Genomic DNA, 17,143 nt, shown 5'->3' with positions numbered 1-17,143 from the left:
ATACGGAACTAATAAGCCACCACCAACTGGAAGAGTTCAGGAAAGGTCGAAAGGAGACACTGCATGTCTGTCCAGTTCCCAGAATCCCTTTCACTAGCATCCATCTTGGCTGAGTGATGCGTGTGCCACCAGGAAAGACTCTGAATTAGAATGATTGGCCAAAGACCACCCGGAAACTAATTCCATCACCAAAAAACCCAAGACTGCGAGCCACGCAGCAGAGCTGTTCTCCTGGGTTCCCTTACTACTGCTCTCCACCCGGGTGCCCTTTCCCAATCAAATCTCTTGCTTTGTCAGCACGTGTCTCCTCAGACAATTCTTTTCCGAGAGTTAGACAAGAGCCCAGTTACAGGCCCTGGAAGGGGTCCCCTTTCCTGCAACAAGCCCATCAGGCGCTCTTTCCATGGGAAACTCCAGGCAAGAATATTGCAGTGGATTGCCATGCCTTTCTCCAAAAACGCAAAGTTGGTATACTACAAAAATAGATGTTTAAAAACAGAGCTTCCCAAGTGGCTCAGTGGTAAAGAATATGCCTGCCAGTGAAGGAGACTCAGGAGCCATGGTTTCGATCCCTGGGTTTGGAAGATCCCCTAGAGGAGGAAATGGCAACGCTCTCTAATATTCTTGCCTGGGAAATCTCAAGGACAGAGAAGCCTGGCGGACTACGGTCCATGGGGTCCCAAAGACTCGAACATGACTAAGCACAGCACAGCACAGCACACTTTGTAGGATAGAAAGGCATGAACCATTGTTCCAAGAAGATTCAAATCACCATGGGATAGTATGGAGTGGGGCTTGGAAGACAGATAGACTTTTTCTGCTGCTGCTGCTGCTGCTAAGTGGCTTCAGTCGTGTCCGACTTTGTGCGACCCCATAAACGGCAGCCCACCAGGCTCCTCCGTCCCTGGGATTCTCCACGCAACAGTATTGGAGTGGGTTGCCATTTCCTTCTCAAATCCCTGTTAAATCACAGACTTAGAGTTTGCACATCTCTGCTAATTTTGGAAGCAGACAGAGTGTGTCAGCAGAGACCAGCAGAGCTCAGTCCCTCTATGGATGGTCCCAGCCATTCCCTCCTTGCCTGTCCTCATGGATGAGTTCTGGCTCCAGACTCAGGATGTGGCTCAGGGTCAAGTGGATTCTCTTGTCCTTTTGCCCACAGGGAAGCGATGGTGACTATGGTCACCAAACGTGCTGACCTTCACAATAGTTACACATTTCATAACATAATGAGGAATTACAATTCTCACCTTTCTGCATCTTGAACTGACAGAAACACCACTAGATTTCACTGAGAAAATGACTTTCCAAAGCTACATTAAGCACAATAGGAATGTTTAAAATAGGTAAAGCAGATGCTGTAACACATAATGCAGTCTAATTCATCCATGTATCGTTTTCCTTTATGAAAAAACAATCACTATGATCCTGACATATAGCAGCACCATAAGTAAGACCATCCTGGGTAATGAAGGCTGGAAGTCTTCTGGGAAATACAGGGAGGAATTTTTAAGTATGGAAGAGATTTTCAGTGTTCAAACCCCAAGGGGCACTGAGAGGGAGGGAGGCTGAAGGCAGGAGAAAAGGCGGTGCCTGCTGGGACAAGGAGCTGGGGACACAGGGTTGGGCCCCGAGCACAGGCAGCCCATCAGGAGGATGGGGTCAGGAGGAAGAGGTCAGTTCTGCAAGAGGAGGAGGAGGGCTTGCTGAGCAGGCTCTCAGACTCGGCCTCCAGATTCAGGGGTCCCACCAGTGGGGGCAGTGGATGTGTGAAAGGCAGTAGGGGGCAGGGGGCAGGGGGACTCAGGAAATCGGAGAGGGGGCTGAAGGGCCTGATGCAGCTGGTGGTTGCCTCACTGATATTCAGTGTCAGTGTGGTCGTCTTCTGGATTTACATGTGCTCTCTCTCTTGACTGTAAATGTTGACAGGTTCTAATATTTTAGAGGACACTGTGCAAGACATCGAAACTTACAGTGTCCAGTATCCAGTTGAGAGGTCTAGCCTGTGGTCTTTCTTCTGTGCGGTCTTCCATAATTCCCTCCAGCTCTACTTCTGACCTTCTGAATTCTCAGTGAATTAACAGTGTTTCTGTATGAAATAGCCTCAGAACACAAGCTTAATAGTATCATAAATACAAAGAGCAGAATCTAAATGTGTCTTCATCTTGCTCGTTTTTTTGGTTTTTTTTTTTTTGAGTTTGTAAGTGTTGTCTGTGTAACTTTAGGTTATAGAGAACATTTTTTAATCTTAAAAGAAGACAGTAGAAATAACCATTGACAAATGTTGAGGTCCTTTAATGGACCGGAACCTGGTGGTCCAGAGTCAACTGATAAGAAAGTAAAGGAAAGAGAAAGAGGCTGATATTCCTTGGTTTATGCAGAAAGCCAAAAAACCCTTCCACGGGGCTTGCTCTGTTCATGAAGGCCTCAGGCGCCCTCTCGAGGCGGGGAAGGAAGCCAGGGCAGGAAAGTGAACCCAGAAGGCCTCTGCGCTCCAGGGTATCAGCCTGAAAAAGAGAGGGGGGGTGGGAGGGAGAGAGGGGTGGGGAGAGAAAGCAAGACATGGGGACCAAAGCTCTGATGGAGCAGAGGTGTTTTATTCAACATTGTGTATTTGTATTGTCTTACAAGGCAGCTATTTTCAGCAAAGATAAAATCAAAACTTACAAGCCTCCTGTTAAATGCTTCCTGACAGACAAGATACCAATTATATATGGGACAAAAATTTTCCACTTGCTTATAACATTTTGAATAACAAAATGCAAACTAGGATTCCAAGAATTTACAAAAGGAGCCAAGTTTACGATGAACAGTATGGAAAACAAGAAATGCTATTAAGAAGAAATATTTCACATTTAAACAAATGTGTTCAACCTTTATTTGCAACTGTCTTCATTATCACTGCTAGGTCACTTCAGTCGTGTCCGACTCTGTGCAGCTCCAGAGACGGCAGCCTTCCAGGCTCCCCCAACCCTGGGACTCTCCAGGCAAGAACACTGGACTGGGTTGCCATTTCCTTCTCCAGTGCATGAGAGTGAAAGTGAAAGTGAAAGTGAAGTCGTGTCCGACTATTTGAGACCCCATGGACTGCAGCGCACCAGGCTCCTCCGTCCATGGGATTTTCCAGGCAAGAGTACTGGAGTGGGGGTGCCATTGCCTTCTCCACTTCATTATCACATGTTGCCTCATTTCTTAAAAAGGATTGAGTTATTTTGTTCTTTAGGGTTTTTTTCATGGTCACCTCTTACGTCTGAGTCTAAGATTTAAGTTTTTAGATAGTTATTTATTATTTTTTTGAAGGATAATTGCTTTATAATATTGTGTTGATTTCTGTCATATAATCAACATGAATCAGCCATAGGTATACATATGTCCCCTCTGTCTTAACCCTCCCTCCCACACTAGCTATGCCCTCTCAATTTGAGCATATAAATCTGGAGTCAGAGAAATAAGTTCACCTGTTTTTGAAGTTCTGTTGAAATACAGCCCCATTCATTCATTTATGTATGTCCCATGGCTGCTTTCACACTATATTTATAAAAGTGAACAATTGTGATGATATAGACCACATGGCTTGCAAAACCAAAAATATTTACTGACTTATAAGTTTCATTAACTATTAGTTTACTGGACTTTTTTATGTTAGCAGTTTTACTTAAACATTTATTTAAAAAATCTTTATTTCACATTATTCCTACATTTGCTTAATATTTTTTGCTTAATAACTACAAGAAATGACCACTGAGACAAATACCCAACAAGACTCTTCTCCAAAGAACCTGAGGGCGATGACTTGAGGCCAAGTCAAGACTTGAGGCTGTGCTATAACAAGCCCAACTTCACCATCCAGCCACTCTTTCAAGGACCTGCCAATCATATTGTTATCTGATGAGGCCTACACTTTACCTCAAATGGCATTCTCCCTCCTGACTGCACAGAGCGGGTACACTTTGGTCCACACACTAGCCCTGCTCATTTCAGGTCAAGTTATCTAAGGGCCAGCTACAGCCCACTACATGCTTCAGTTAGGGAGACCGAATGGCTTTCCCATAGACCTATAGATTTCAAATCTTCTGATGTTCATTCTTTATATTAAGTGGCTCAAGAAACTATATAGTGTGGAGTCGCTTCCGTTGAGTCTGACTCTCTGCGATTCCATGGACTGTAGCCTGCTAGGCTCCTCTGTTCATGGGATTCTCCAGGCAAAGATGCTAAAGTAGGCTGCCATGCCCTCCTCCAGCGGATCTCCCCCACCCAAGGGCCGCACCTGTATCTCTGACATCTCCGGCACTGGCAGGAGGGCTCTTTACCACTAGCACCACCAGGAAGCTAGGCACCTCTATGCAGAGCTCTAAGTCCATGAAATGCCTCTAGAGATGCCCAGGGTTTTAACTAGAGATACTTCTTTCACGTTTCCAACATTTATTGAACATTTACTGTTGCAAGGCAGTATAATAGATGTGAGATATAAAGTCAAATAAGAAATGGATTCTCTCCTCAATATCTTTATGACCAAGTTAGAGAAAAAACAAGCAAAACAATGATTATAATACACTGGAAGCAAATGTTATTGATATATGTTGTAAGAACACAGATGAAGAGTATCTAAAGCAGAGAAAACTTCCAGGAGAAGGTGACAGAAGTGAATCCAACAGGATCCCACTCCATCAGTAGACTACTCAGACCTCCCCAGCACCCCAGAGCCCCCTGAACCATGACACAGAGTACTACAAGCTGAAAGGAGGCAGCCCATGAATGCTGAATTAAAGAGGGAACCAGGCACAGAAGGGCCCCCCTTCTGTAGACACCTCACGCCAAGAAACAGAGGTGCATGAAGTGGAGATAGGAATGAACAAGCAATAGTATAATCCCACCTGTGCCCAACCTCCCATCACACACACACACACACACACACACACACACACACACACACGCCCATCCATGCAGCCCTGCAGAGCACAACAGAAGGGAAAATGGACACCACCACACACCCAACATAGTAGGTCATGACTCCAGGAAGTCAGGAGGGAATAAGACAGGACACAGCAGGTGTGATAAGGCTTTACTGGGATCAGACAGGCTGGGCAGGAACCACACTGGGAAGCACGGACTTCACACCAGGCCAGTGCTGGTCTTCAGGGCAACGCTGGGAGCTCAGAACACAGCTCCATGGGCCAGGGACCTGACTGGGCTCCTCAATGAAGGAGCAACCATGGAAGGGAAGGATAGTCTACATGGCTTTAGTGCACGAGGGATAATGTGGGGTGGGGGAGGATCTTTGCTAAAAAAAAAAGAAAAAAGAAAAAAAAAATGGGAAACTGAATTAAAGGATGGATGGAAAGGGGGAGTGGGAGGGAGATAAGGGGGTTAAGGCACCATCTAGAGTGAACAAGAGAAAGAAAAAGACAGATGGTTCCGCAGGCAGGAAGGTCCACCTGGTCTCCAAGGCACTGGCTCCTCACGCCCATCTCCTGGTTGTGGGCACTACTTGTTGCCCCACATGGCAAGCTTCAGGAACAGAGGGCTTGGGAGGAAGCGGCTGGACTTCATGTAGGCAGAGATCTTCTTCAGGCCCTGAGGGTGGGAAAAAGGTCAGGCTTCAGGTTTACTGCCCCACTATGGTTCATGCAGGTCTCCCTAAGTTTGCAACCGAGATATAGCCCTTCCACATGGAGTCAAATATTGGGACAAAATACCATCCTCCTCGTGTCCCCAGCTCTGGAACGTTAGCTCTGCCAATTATCTGTAATTCAAGTGATATCTTGATAAAACAGGACATTTGGAGACTCCACCCAGTGCTTGTTGCTGGAGATGATGACATAGGTTCAGAATCTCTAAATGACTCCCCTGCAAGATGGGTTCTACTGAGACCACTTATCAGATGGGAAACTGAGGCACACAGAAGATAAGCACCTCCCTCATGCTCACACTGCACAGAAGTAATATGGCTAGAATGCAGCCTGCTTGCTCTCCCTCTCAATTCTGAGGTCTCTCTGCTGCACCCCCTTCCTCATAGTTGGAAAAAAAAACAAGGAGACTCACTCATCATCCGCTTATACAAACAGTTAAGTGACCAGTCCTGACAGTTGCCCACCAACAGTGTGCCCGTAGGGGAAGTCAGGATGGGAAAACAACAGATGAAACATTCTCTGGTTTGGATACACACCAGTTAGTTAAGATGCATCTAAAGAAGTACTCTATAATCAACCTAGGTCTGTATAGTTTTCTATGCAGAGTAAAGCAGTAAAATCAGTAACTTGAGATCCCTAGCTTTTGGTGATTAGCAGTACTCTTTACCAAGATGTATAATTGATTACTCCAATTTTCCAGACCTCCTCCTCCACCTCCTGAACGCAGTTTCCCAGAGATCTGAGGTATCTGAGAGGGTGTCTCCTAGCATACAGGTCTCCAATTAAAAGGGAAACTCACTGCTCTTACATTGTGTGGGCTTTGTTTCCAGTCGACAGTTATAGTGACCACAAAGGAGTTCAAATGAGACTTCTTACTGGGATTGGAAGCTTACAAGGAGCTGGAGCCTTGGTACCAGCAAGGCCCATTGTGCGGTCCACCTCTGTATGTGATCATATGAATTTAGGTGAATCTCTCATGATCTGCCATTTACCATCTTGGTTGACAGTCCTGAGTTTTCTTTACTGATACATGAAAAAGCTTCCTGCCATCTCATTTTAGAGATACTGAGAAAGTACCCAGCTGAGACACTGGGCAGGTTCAGGTTGGGTGCGTAGGTCAGGGACTGGTTGGTGTCCTTCCTTGGACTGACTAATTTACCAGAGTTGGCTGGAATATAGTGTACATACCACACGAGATCTCTTAGCTCCATAGATAAGGGACAGGGCTCCTCCTGGCCAAGCAAGGCTTTTTCAGGCAATTGAGAAACTTGCAGGAGTGGTGGAGGCAAGTCCTCATACCACACAGCAATCCCATAGGGAATCCCACTTTCTAAAGAAACTTGCTCATCCAGGGACACACACAAAGGTTTGGCCAACCTATGTTCCCAATGCCCACTATGTTTTCAGACTGTCTGAGACATATCAAAGACCTGAAATGACTACAGGGTGACAACGAGGAGAGTTAAGCTCACAAACAGCCGAACGGCCCACCACACACACTTATCAGAAGAAATTTATCCTGACAAACATACTGTGAAATGGGAAACAAAGCTTTATAAACAAAAGAAAGAGGGGTGACAGATTGCCAACCTAAGACTGGAGTTTATACTTGCAGATACTTACTTAATTGGGCAAACTATCCCAAGGAGATTTCATCCTAAAAATGGTCAAAAGGGGTTCTTTGACACTCAAAATTAGGGTTTTTTTATTAGTACACAGCTAGAGGAATGGGGTTTAAGATCAAAAAGACTGAATGATTTAGAAGGCCTGGTAAAACTGTGATTATTTTGGCCAAAAAAAGTTTTGTTTTCAAATGCTGACCTTAAGGGAACAAAAGTCCTTCTAGGAAGAACTTGCATCGTCTCCCTGTAGCCTTGAGACGTAAAAGTTCTACCTCATCTTCTTAGGCATCTTCCAGTGCACTTTGAAAGCTTAGTCTCTCTAATCGTGAAGGCACACATACGGTGTATGGTTGGCAGCAAGTTGCATAGACTGTGATTCCAAGGGTCTTTTTGTCCAGCTACGCTAGCATTAGGTAAATGTGTCATTAGGGGGCCCAGTTCATAAAGGGTCTTTGTTATTTCAATGCTCCTTGTGTCTCCCTGCACAACAAAGTCCTTTACTCTCTTAGACGATATTTGTGAGTAAGCTTCCTGGCTCTTGAGAAGGATGCATCCTTCGCACTCTCTTGTGGGGATTCCTCTTGCCTCTTATTGGTTTGAATCATGACTAAGAATTCTAACAATGGATCCTTTAAACTGGGAAACCTGCCAAATTGGTAAATTTTTAGAGATCTCTCATTGAAAACAGTTGTTTAGCTGGTCCCTATGGAAAAATCAAACTAAAGGGTGGATACACAGATATATAATGGTGGCTAAACTTAAGAACTTCCTTAGTTTCAAGCCAATCAACCAACCAACAAACATTGTTCCTAGAGTTTTATTTATGGTCTCAGCTTCCCCTCAATGGATATTACAGATGCTAATAAAAACAAAAGAATAATTAAAGTTCATTAGGTTAATTAACAAGGGAATAGTTAAAAGCTGAGGGGAAAGTCAAGTGAGTTCTTCCTACAAACTCGAAATTTTAAAGGGACTGGTCCCAATAGGATGAAAATATTTAGATGCCTATTAAGAGGTATGAAAGATGAAACAGACTTTGATGGCATGAAATTAAAGATTTTGATACAGCACTACCAAAAAAGATGTTTTGGACGAGCCAAAAAGACCCCTTATCAGTCCCCATAAATGTTAAAGAGACCCAAACAAATCCACTCTATTTACCACAGTGTAGGAAAAATTTAAAGGGAAGAAAGTACAAAAATTCACCAGCAATTGCTCAGGGCAATATGCCAAACAATCCAATAAAGACTGACAAAAAAAGCCTGGGTCCCTTGGCTCAACCCCTCACTGGGGACAGAACTGGGTAAATGGCCAGGGAATAAAAACGAAGGTTTCTGGGACTCCTTGTAAGACCAAGACTTGTTAACAGGATCCTTACAAGGGCTATGGTTAAAGGTAAAATATTGATAGTTGATAGAATTGAGATGAAAGTTTATTTGTTAAAGGGAAGAACAAAATCTGCCTCCATGTTGGATGTTTCTTTTTTTTTTTTAAGATTTGTATCTTTTTTCTTTTGGCTGCCCTGGGTCTTCACTATGAGCTGGGCTTTCTCTAGTTGCAGCCAGTGAGGGCTACTCTTCATTATGATGCACAGGCTTCTCATTGCCGTAGCTCCCCCTGTGGTGGTGCACAGACTCTAGGTGCGGGGCTTCAGGAGGCAGGTGCAGCACACAGACTAGTAGCTGCGGCTCTCAGGCCCGAGAGCCAGGCGCATGAGTTGTGGTGCAGGCTTAGTTGCTCTGCATCATGTGGAATCTTCCCAGAACAAGGAGTGAACCCATGTCCCCTGCATTGGCAGGCAGATTCTTACCCACTCTACCCACAGAGAAGGCCAGATCTGTTTCTTTTACTTTAAACCTTGCTTCCCATTGCTTTTGTTCACTACAAGGATACCCTCCATACATAACGGCCTGCCTTGGGGAACCCTACCCCTGTGCCTGAATGTTAAGCCAGAGTGCCCTTGTTCAGGACCCTGTCCACATGTGGATGGCTACAGGAAGGAAAAAATTAACATATCCCCCGCACCCCCCCCTCAACTGGCAATTCCAGGAGATGTTTGCAATATTAATGACCTTTTTACTTTACTTCCTCACCTCCCCCTTCTCTGCTATATAAAAGAGCCTGGCATCAGACCCTGATAAGATGGTTATTTTGAGACATTAGTCTGCCAGCTTCTCAGTCTGCACCTCATCTCTCAGATGATTGGCCCACTGTGCAGCAAGCAGACTAAACATGGACTCAGTAACATGCTAAAAAGTGGTATATTTGAACAGGCCTTATGTAAGATGGTTATATCTCTGTTACCTGATTATACTGTGGGGATATACAAACATGTCTCACTGGGGAATGCGCCCCTGCCTGGCATAAGACAGGGCATATCATCTGCCTCTCAGGAAATGTTAATTAAAGATAACAGAGGAAACCAACAGGCTTACCTGAGCCCACACACCATAAGGTTAAAAAGGCAATCTAAGATTCAGGGCCTAATTGCCGGGAGCCAGCACGGGAGATCCCACCCATGACAAGGTTATGTGGAGAGACCTGACGGGCAAGGCGGATCAGGACTCAAGGGATCCCCTGGAACTGCTCGAGCATCTACCCCAAAAACCAGAGTCTGTCTGTCTTACTACTTTATGACTTTCACCAACTCCTCTGACATTAACAGGGGGCTATCCCCGACCACCTTTCTCAGAGAAAATCAACTTAGAGCTTTGGTTAATAAGTCTCCTGGGCATAATAAGAGTGTTTCAATCCAAAAACCCCTCTGATGGCTTTCTAGCCTGCCTGACAAGTTTATCTAGACTTTTACAACTACGCATGTGATTGTTTACAGCCTCCCAACTGCAAGAGGCATAGGAAGCTTAAAATACTCTAGGAATGTAGAGCCTGTCAAGAAGTTAAAAATCATTAGAATAGAACTGGTTAACAGTTTCATTGTTGAGCCAATACTAGCTGCCAAGTTTTCATATCTTTTATTTGTTGATATAGTTGGTATATAGAAAAAACAGGTAGTAGCCCTGGCATTAACAACATTAGATCTGTGAGTTAAGTACTTTCTTTGTGGTAACCCACTGCACCTTCGTTCTTTAGGAATGTAACTTTATTTAGTACTTTGAGGGTGATGCAGAATAAAGAAAAAACACTTTAAGGGAAAATGAGGTTTTTGGTTGATTAACATTTATCAAGGAAAAGAGCCATAAAATGTTAACAGGCCTCCTGGCCAGAAGATAATGTAAATCACCTGAGACCTTTTGTATACAGAAAGGTATGCAGAAAGAAAGCCTGGTATTGATAAGGGTCAGGACTGCTGCCCCTGCATGACTCTGCATCTTCCATTATGTAAAAATTAGGGTATAAAAGCTCCTTTTGAAAATAAAGTTACGGGTCTTACACAAGCTTGGCCTCCCCATGTCGTACTTTCTTTCTCTCTTTCACTCTTTTTCAGGCAAATTCCCTGGAGTGCAGGGGCCCTTTGAGTTCATTTTCCTGCCTGGGCTTCTAAGACCCAGTCGAGAAGGTGCCCAAGGTAGGGCACCTTCCGCTATTCGAGAGTTCGCCTGCCGCCTATGTGAACAGAGCAAGTCTCTTGTCTGAGGCTTTATTGGCTTTCCGCATAAACCAAGGAATATCAGCCTCTTTTCTCTCCTCTATTCTCTTAACTGCAAATTCTTCCCTTATCTCTCTCTATATCTATATATCTCTCTTGCCTTGCCGTCCATGCTTCCGATACCCTGGATCCAACTGAGGCTGGTGCCTGGTACTTAATAAAAGCAATACTGGAGTTTGGTTTGGGAGTTTTGTTTGGTTGGTTGCTTTTGTTTTTGACCTAGGGTAAACAGGACTGAGTTTGACTTGTGCACTCAGAAAGAGGGCCTTCTGCAAACATTTGAACACATGATACACTGATCCCTAAAGTTCTAGAATATAGAAATCTTTTGATTTCCACTTTAGTTGGAAATTTACCTACTCATATAAGAAAGCAAAATTTTAATAAATGTAGTGGGTCAAATCCATCTTTTGATATCATTTAGGTAGCAGCCCAGTTCTTCAGGGAATTGAAAGCAACTGTGTTTGTCTTGCAAATCTCCACGTATCAGAGGACTTTCCTGGAGGTCCTGTTGTTAGGAATCTGCCTTCCAGTGCAGTGAAGGCAGTTCAATCCCTGGTCAAGGAACTAACATCCCATATACCCTGGGGCAACTAAGCCCGCACACCACAACTACTGAGCCCATGTGCTCTGGAGCCCATGCACCACAAGCAGAAGAAGCCGGATGCCACAACGGAAGATTCTACATGACACAACCAACACCCAATGTAGCCAAAAACATTATATATTTTAAAAAATCTCTTCATGTCAGATATGTAAATATAGCACAAATGACCTGAGACTAAGCCTGATTAACTTAACTTCACCCAAAATCTAATTTACAGCCTTTTAAAGGATTTGTCAAGAATGAAGGACTTCCCTGGCGGCTCAGTGGTTGAGAATCTGCCTGCCAAAACAGGGGACATGGGTACAATCCCTGGTCTGGGAAGATTTCACATGCCCCGGGGCAACTGAGCCTGTGCTCCACAGCCTGAGAGCGACAGCTCTGAACCTCAAGTGCTGAGAGTCTGCTGCTCTGCAACAAGAAAGGCCACTGCGTTAGAAGCCGGAGCACCGCAGCTAGAAAGTAGACCGAGCTCCCTGCAACCAGAGAAAGCCCAGGCCCAGCAACGCAGACCCAGCTCAGCCAAAACTAAGTAAACAACTTTAAAAAAATTTATGAAAATAAAAGAATGAATGCAAATCTTACATCGTTTCCATGACCAGTAAAAGCCTGAAGATAGTCCCCCTTAACTGGTTACAGAAAGGGGTAAGCTTCAATCTACCACATCAACCACAGACAGTCCACCCTGAGGAGATTTCAGGATGAAGAAAACCAGGATGAAACATTCTGTGTTTCAGACCTGGGGTCCCCAGAGAGTTAGGATGCATCTCAAAAAAAGAATTTTCATGACTCCAGATTTACCCATCTTCCTACACAGAGAAAAGCACTAAGATCATTGACTTGAGATGTTTGCTTTTCAATAATTAGCATTAATCTTTTACCAAGATGCATGCTTGACTATATGTATATCTCAGCCAAAAATTCATAGACCTACTGTCTCCTACCCTACATCTTCAGAGCTCTATCAGAAGCTGTCTCCTGGGTTCCAAACAAAATTGAAGGTCTCCAAATAAAGTCAAAACTCACTCCTCTTAAGCGGTGTCAAATGTTTCTCCACTGACATCTCATCATAGGAGTATTTGTTCCTCTCATCAAGCAAAAAATAATCTCTGCCTCACAAAAGGCTCCTACTTCACAGGGTTTGCCCACAGAGGGATGAATGCCTAGCAAAACTGAAGGGCTCAGAAAGCGGCCAGGCAACATAAAGAGGAGACCACATTTCACCCAATTACTCAGCAAAACATGGATGAAACCTGATAGGAAGGTGTGGAGCAGCAAGACTGGTCCACTTAAAAGACACAGACCAACTGCCTGGCATGGGACCTGAGTCCACTCTCACTTGGCCTCAGCCTACATCATCCTCAGTCCTGCTACAGCCAACCAGACAGTGAGACACTCAGGTGTACCTGTGCACCACTCTACCAAGACAGACAGTGCCCAAGAGTGCCCAGGACTCTAAGATCCAGGGCTGCCTGTGCCCCACAGCCCAGGGCCCAACAGGCCACACTGCAGGCCACATCAGTCCCCATCCTCCCTGCTGGGCAGTCACCCCAGCTCTTGCAAAATTATCAAGGCAACAAGCCTTGGACCAAAACCAGAGCTGATGAGAACTAGCTGAGAAAGCAAATTTCAGTATGGGAAGGAGGAATACAAAACAGATTGTAGGCCAAAAAACCTATTGGACGAGAGCTCCAAATTCCCATATCTGTCACCAAGCAGACCCTGCTGCTCTCCAGTTGGTGAATGATGAGCTGGGAGGTGAGGTCAGGCTGTGCTCCTCCAGAACCAAGGTGGCTCCACCCATACCACACTGCTCAGGGTTCCTATAGTTCCCCAGCTGCACTGAGCCCAAGAGGCTGGGCACCAGGACTACATGACTTCTGTATCCCACTTGTGCCTGACACAGTGTCTCCTACAGGGGAGAGGATCAGATCAGTGAATGTGACTTAAAATGATGTACTACTGCATCTCTGGGAAGGAAACTGGGATAACAGGAAGGAAAAAGGGACTGGAGATGAGGAGTAAAGGAACTGCCCACCATAAGAGGTGTCAAGATGAAATCCTTGCACAGGACTCCTCTGTATGTACCCAAATCCCAGCACCAACTACAGATCTGACAATCTCAGAACAACAGGTGGAGGCTCAATTGCTGCAGAGCCCTTTGGAGATCAGGAGAATATATCGTCTCTGTTTTTAGTACTTGATATCAATCCTACTGTGTCCCATTCTACTAATGCCAGCTGCATACCATCTCCTGAATATTCTGCTTCCTACACACTTTCCAGAACTGTGAACCCAGACAATAAAAGGACCTGAGCTTTTCATTTCAGCACAGGAAACAGAGAGGCACCGACTGCTGCCTGTAGAAGCCAGATGGTCTGACTGGGAGCCCAGCACAGCCTGGACTGGTTGTGTGACCTTCAGAAATTACTTATCCTTTCAGCTTAATTCCTTATCGGTAAAATGGACAGGATAATTGTTCCACATGTAGGAATGTTATAAAGATTAAATGTGACACAATACACATCAGTAACTGAGGAGAGATTCTGGTAAACAAGATTCTCCATAAATGCTATTCTTCATTGTAGTTCCAACTACAAAATCAGGGAAAATAAGGAAGAGAAGAAAAATGTAAATACAAGGGGTTTAAGGGAATCACCTCAAAATGAGAAATGAAGTCTCTCAGGCTTGGGAACGCGTCCAGGCACTTGGGCTCAAATATGCGGTGCATGTCAAGGACGTCATAAACCAGGAAATCCACATAGGTGAGCTGCAGGAAGACAAAGCATGAATGCGCACTGAACTCTGAACCAGGAAAAAATGACAGCTATCCCGCCCCCACAGCCGGCCAACTTACCTTGTCCCCTGCAAACCAAGCCCTCTTCCCCAGAAACTCTGAGAACAGCTTGATTTTTTCAGGGATCTCCTTCAAGAAACCGGGCTTCAGTTTCTCCTGAGACACAAAACAGTTGTCACCACCCTCACACACAGACCCCCCGGCAGAGAGCAGTCCTCCCAGGGCTGTGTCTGATCCCAGCTGTCAGGGGACCACTCATGTCCCTTGACTGTACATGAGTCAGGGCCCAGGGGCTATTCAACCCACCTGTGTTCACTAGACTCCTATGGGAACCATCTCCTATCTGTGAGAAGCAATGGGAAGGCAAAGGGCAGAACAGACTGTTCCTGGACCTGTCACCACTCAGCTCCAGACACTTGCCCTGGGTCAGACCAGCAGTGCTGTGAGACCTGGCGGAGCTTGGGCCTCAGACCTCAGGCTGATCAACACTAAAATGACCAGGGAAGAAGTCCTATGTTCCAGTGTAGGAGACTAGAATGGTGTGGACGCCTGAGCAGTTTCTGGATAGTTGGAGAGAACTGGAAGCTGAAAGGAAGGAGGGAGAGGAATAAAGTCTAAGCCTGAGCTGCCCACTGGACACGTGTTTCGGCCTTAGATGCAGAGAGGAGGTATTGGGGTAAGGAGGAAAATATCCTGTCTAGGAAGTGAATTTCCATCCAGGAGAAGCTGGACTCTTAAGATTGGTGGGAACTGAATCAGATTTTCCAAGAAAATGTCTTGGTGGATAAGTAGCTCTAAGGAAGTAAAAATCTAAAAGACCAGTCGATGAGATTGTGACAAGCATCTCACACGCTGTCCCCCCAAGTGAGAGGACTCACAAAGTCAGGGCTGTAGCAGATCCTGACCATGGCCAAGCGGACATCCATAACCTGGTTCTCCAAAATGTCCACACGAATCATCTCCTCCTCTGTCTCCCCACCTGTGGCCACAAAACAGAGACTCAACCTCAGTATCTCCTCCAGCCCAGCCCAGGCATGACGACCTGCACCCCTGCCCTCAACCCCAGACCCACTCACACATGTTGTGCTTGCGAGCAATGTACCGAAGGATGGCGTTGCTCTGGGTGAGCTTGTGAGTCCCATCGATTAAGTAGGGCAGCTGGAAGTATAACAGAGTCTTGTTATTTGCACCACCAGACTCCCCTGTACCCCCTTCCATTGACCAAGGGATGAAACCTGGCACTCACAGAGCCTAAATACTATGGTGGGCACTAAATAATATGCTGCAAAATGGAGGGATGAGCTGGGATACAGAGCATTATGGAAAGGGAGAAAACAGAACCAGGAAGCTGAGAGACAAGAGCAGAAGGCACCTCTTCCTGAAACCTCTAAGCCAGGAAAGGTGATGGATGGAGACACTGTCCACTCCCCCTCCCAGCACCCCAACCCCTGCACCTACATTGGGGAATTCCAGGCCCAGCTTGAATTTTTCATTCAGCCACTGGCTTCTGTCATAATCAGGAGCTGAGAAAACGAAGATGCAGTGAAACAATCTCCCACAAATCCAACCCTCCTTCCCGGGGGACCTACCAAGGAGTCAGAGGCAAGACCCCCTGAACTGATGGATATGGATTCTGAACTGGATTCTAATCTCACATGGAGCTTTGGGGGAAAGCACACGTAGAAGGATTTGGAACCTTCCTGAGTTGAGGCTTACAGAGAGCTAATGCAAGCACTAAATGGAGCCCAAGGCTGCCACAGGGGCTCTCATGGCCTGCTTTGGAGGACAGCTGCACCCACAAAGGGTTTGGCAAGAGGCAGGTCCCTTTTCCAGCTGGTGGAGTTTAAGGGATGGGAGCAACAAAGGCAGAACATGGGTTGCTTGGCAACAAATCAGCATGAGTTGAGCAGAAGTTACAACAGAAAAAGGATTTCATTACCATCTCCCATCGAGTACTGTCTCTCCTCATAGTTTGTGTCTGTGTACTCCAGGAGAAGGCGGATGGCATGGGCCAGCTGCGAGAGATGGTGGGACAGAGGGCAGACGTCAGTCTTGACTGCAGAACTCTCACTCTTCCAGGTCACTTCCACACCTCCCACTCCCTCAGCACCGTCACCTGCACCAGCCCACCCACGCCACACACACACATGCCAGCACCCAGAGAAGATGATCGGGCTGAGGGGACAGGGGCTCCGCAGCAGCAAGTCCTGTGGAAGTTTCTGGTTTGAACCGGCCTCAGCTTTGCAGCATTTTCCCAGGGGGCGCAGCATTTCCCCACCCGCCTCCACCTTCCCCACCCTGGGGGACCCCCACTCACCCCGCGGATGTCCCAGTAACCCAGAATCATGGGCATGGTGCAGGTTATGACGCTCAGAGTACAGAAGCTCCAGTGCAGTTGGGCTGAAACTGGTCTTCTGAATCCGGGAGAAAACGGGCAGAAAGCAGGGGCCCCTCTTCTCGGCCCCGCCCCCAGCACAGCCCCTGACTCAGCTCCCAGCTGGCAGAGCAGGGTCTACTCTTGTCTCTCTCTCAGCAGATTCCTGCGGAAGCCAATCTCTGGGCCCCTAGAGATCAAAGGCCGCCGAGGTTGGCCTGGCCTGGTTCCCGACCCCAGGGACACTTCAGCTAACCGGGGGTTAGTTTCCAGTGCCCTTGGGAAACAAGCCTGAATCATAACATTAAATCCGCCCATGTTACAGGAAGATGAGAACCTCAGGCAATCCTAACGCTCCCCCATGATTTGTTAATATAACCCATGATAGCTGCGGTCTTCCAGAACAGACCTTCGGTGCGATAAAAAGAGGTGAGGAGGCAGAGAAAGGAAATGTGGTCTCTCTGTGCTCCTTTCAGGGACTGTGGAGGACCCTTCCCTCATCATGCGCC

General features: G+C 46.2%; 1 protein-coding gene across 1 annotated transcript; it reads right to left on the bottom strand.

Moving 5' to 3' along the window:
* Window positions 1–5,045: 5,045 nt before the first annotated feature.
* On the bottom strand, window positions 5,046–16,734 carry LOC138445580 (glutathione S-transferase Mu 1-like). The gene is made up of 9 exons (XM_069599488.1): window positions 16,578–16,734; window positions 16,200–16,275; window positions 15,719–15,783; window positions 15,337–15,418; window positions 15,139–15,239; window positions 14,321–14,416; window positions 14,123–14,233; window positions 5,436–5,574; window positions 5,046–5,281 (listed from the first exon to the last, which is right to left on the bottom strand). The coding sequence occupies exons 1-8, from the start codon at window positions 16,611–16,613 to the stop codon at window positions 5,485–5,487; spliced, it is 657 nt and encodes a 218-aa protein (XP_069455589.1). The 5' UTR covers window positions 16,614–16,734; the 3' UTR covers window positions 5,046–5,281; window positions 5,436–5,484.
* Between the last annotated feature and the right edge of the window lie 409 nt (window positions 16,735–17,143).

The sequence above is a fragment of the Ovis canadensis genome, chromosome 1 (genome assembly GCF_042477335.2).
Source record: "Ovis canadensis isolate MfBH-ARS-UI-01 breed Bighorn chromosome 1, ARS-UI_OviCan_v2, whole genome shotgun sequence".
In the NCBI taxonomy this organism is placed as follows: Eukaryota; Metazoa; Chordata; class Mammalia; order Artiodactyla; family Bovidae; genus Ovis; species Ovis canadensis.
Note: the sequence above shows the minus strand (reverse complement) of the source record. Positions and strands in the feature narration are given on the sequence as shown.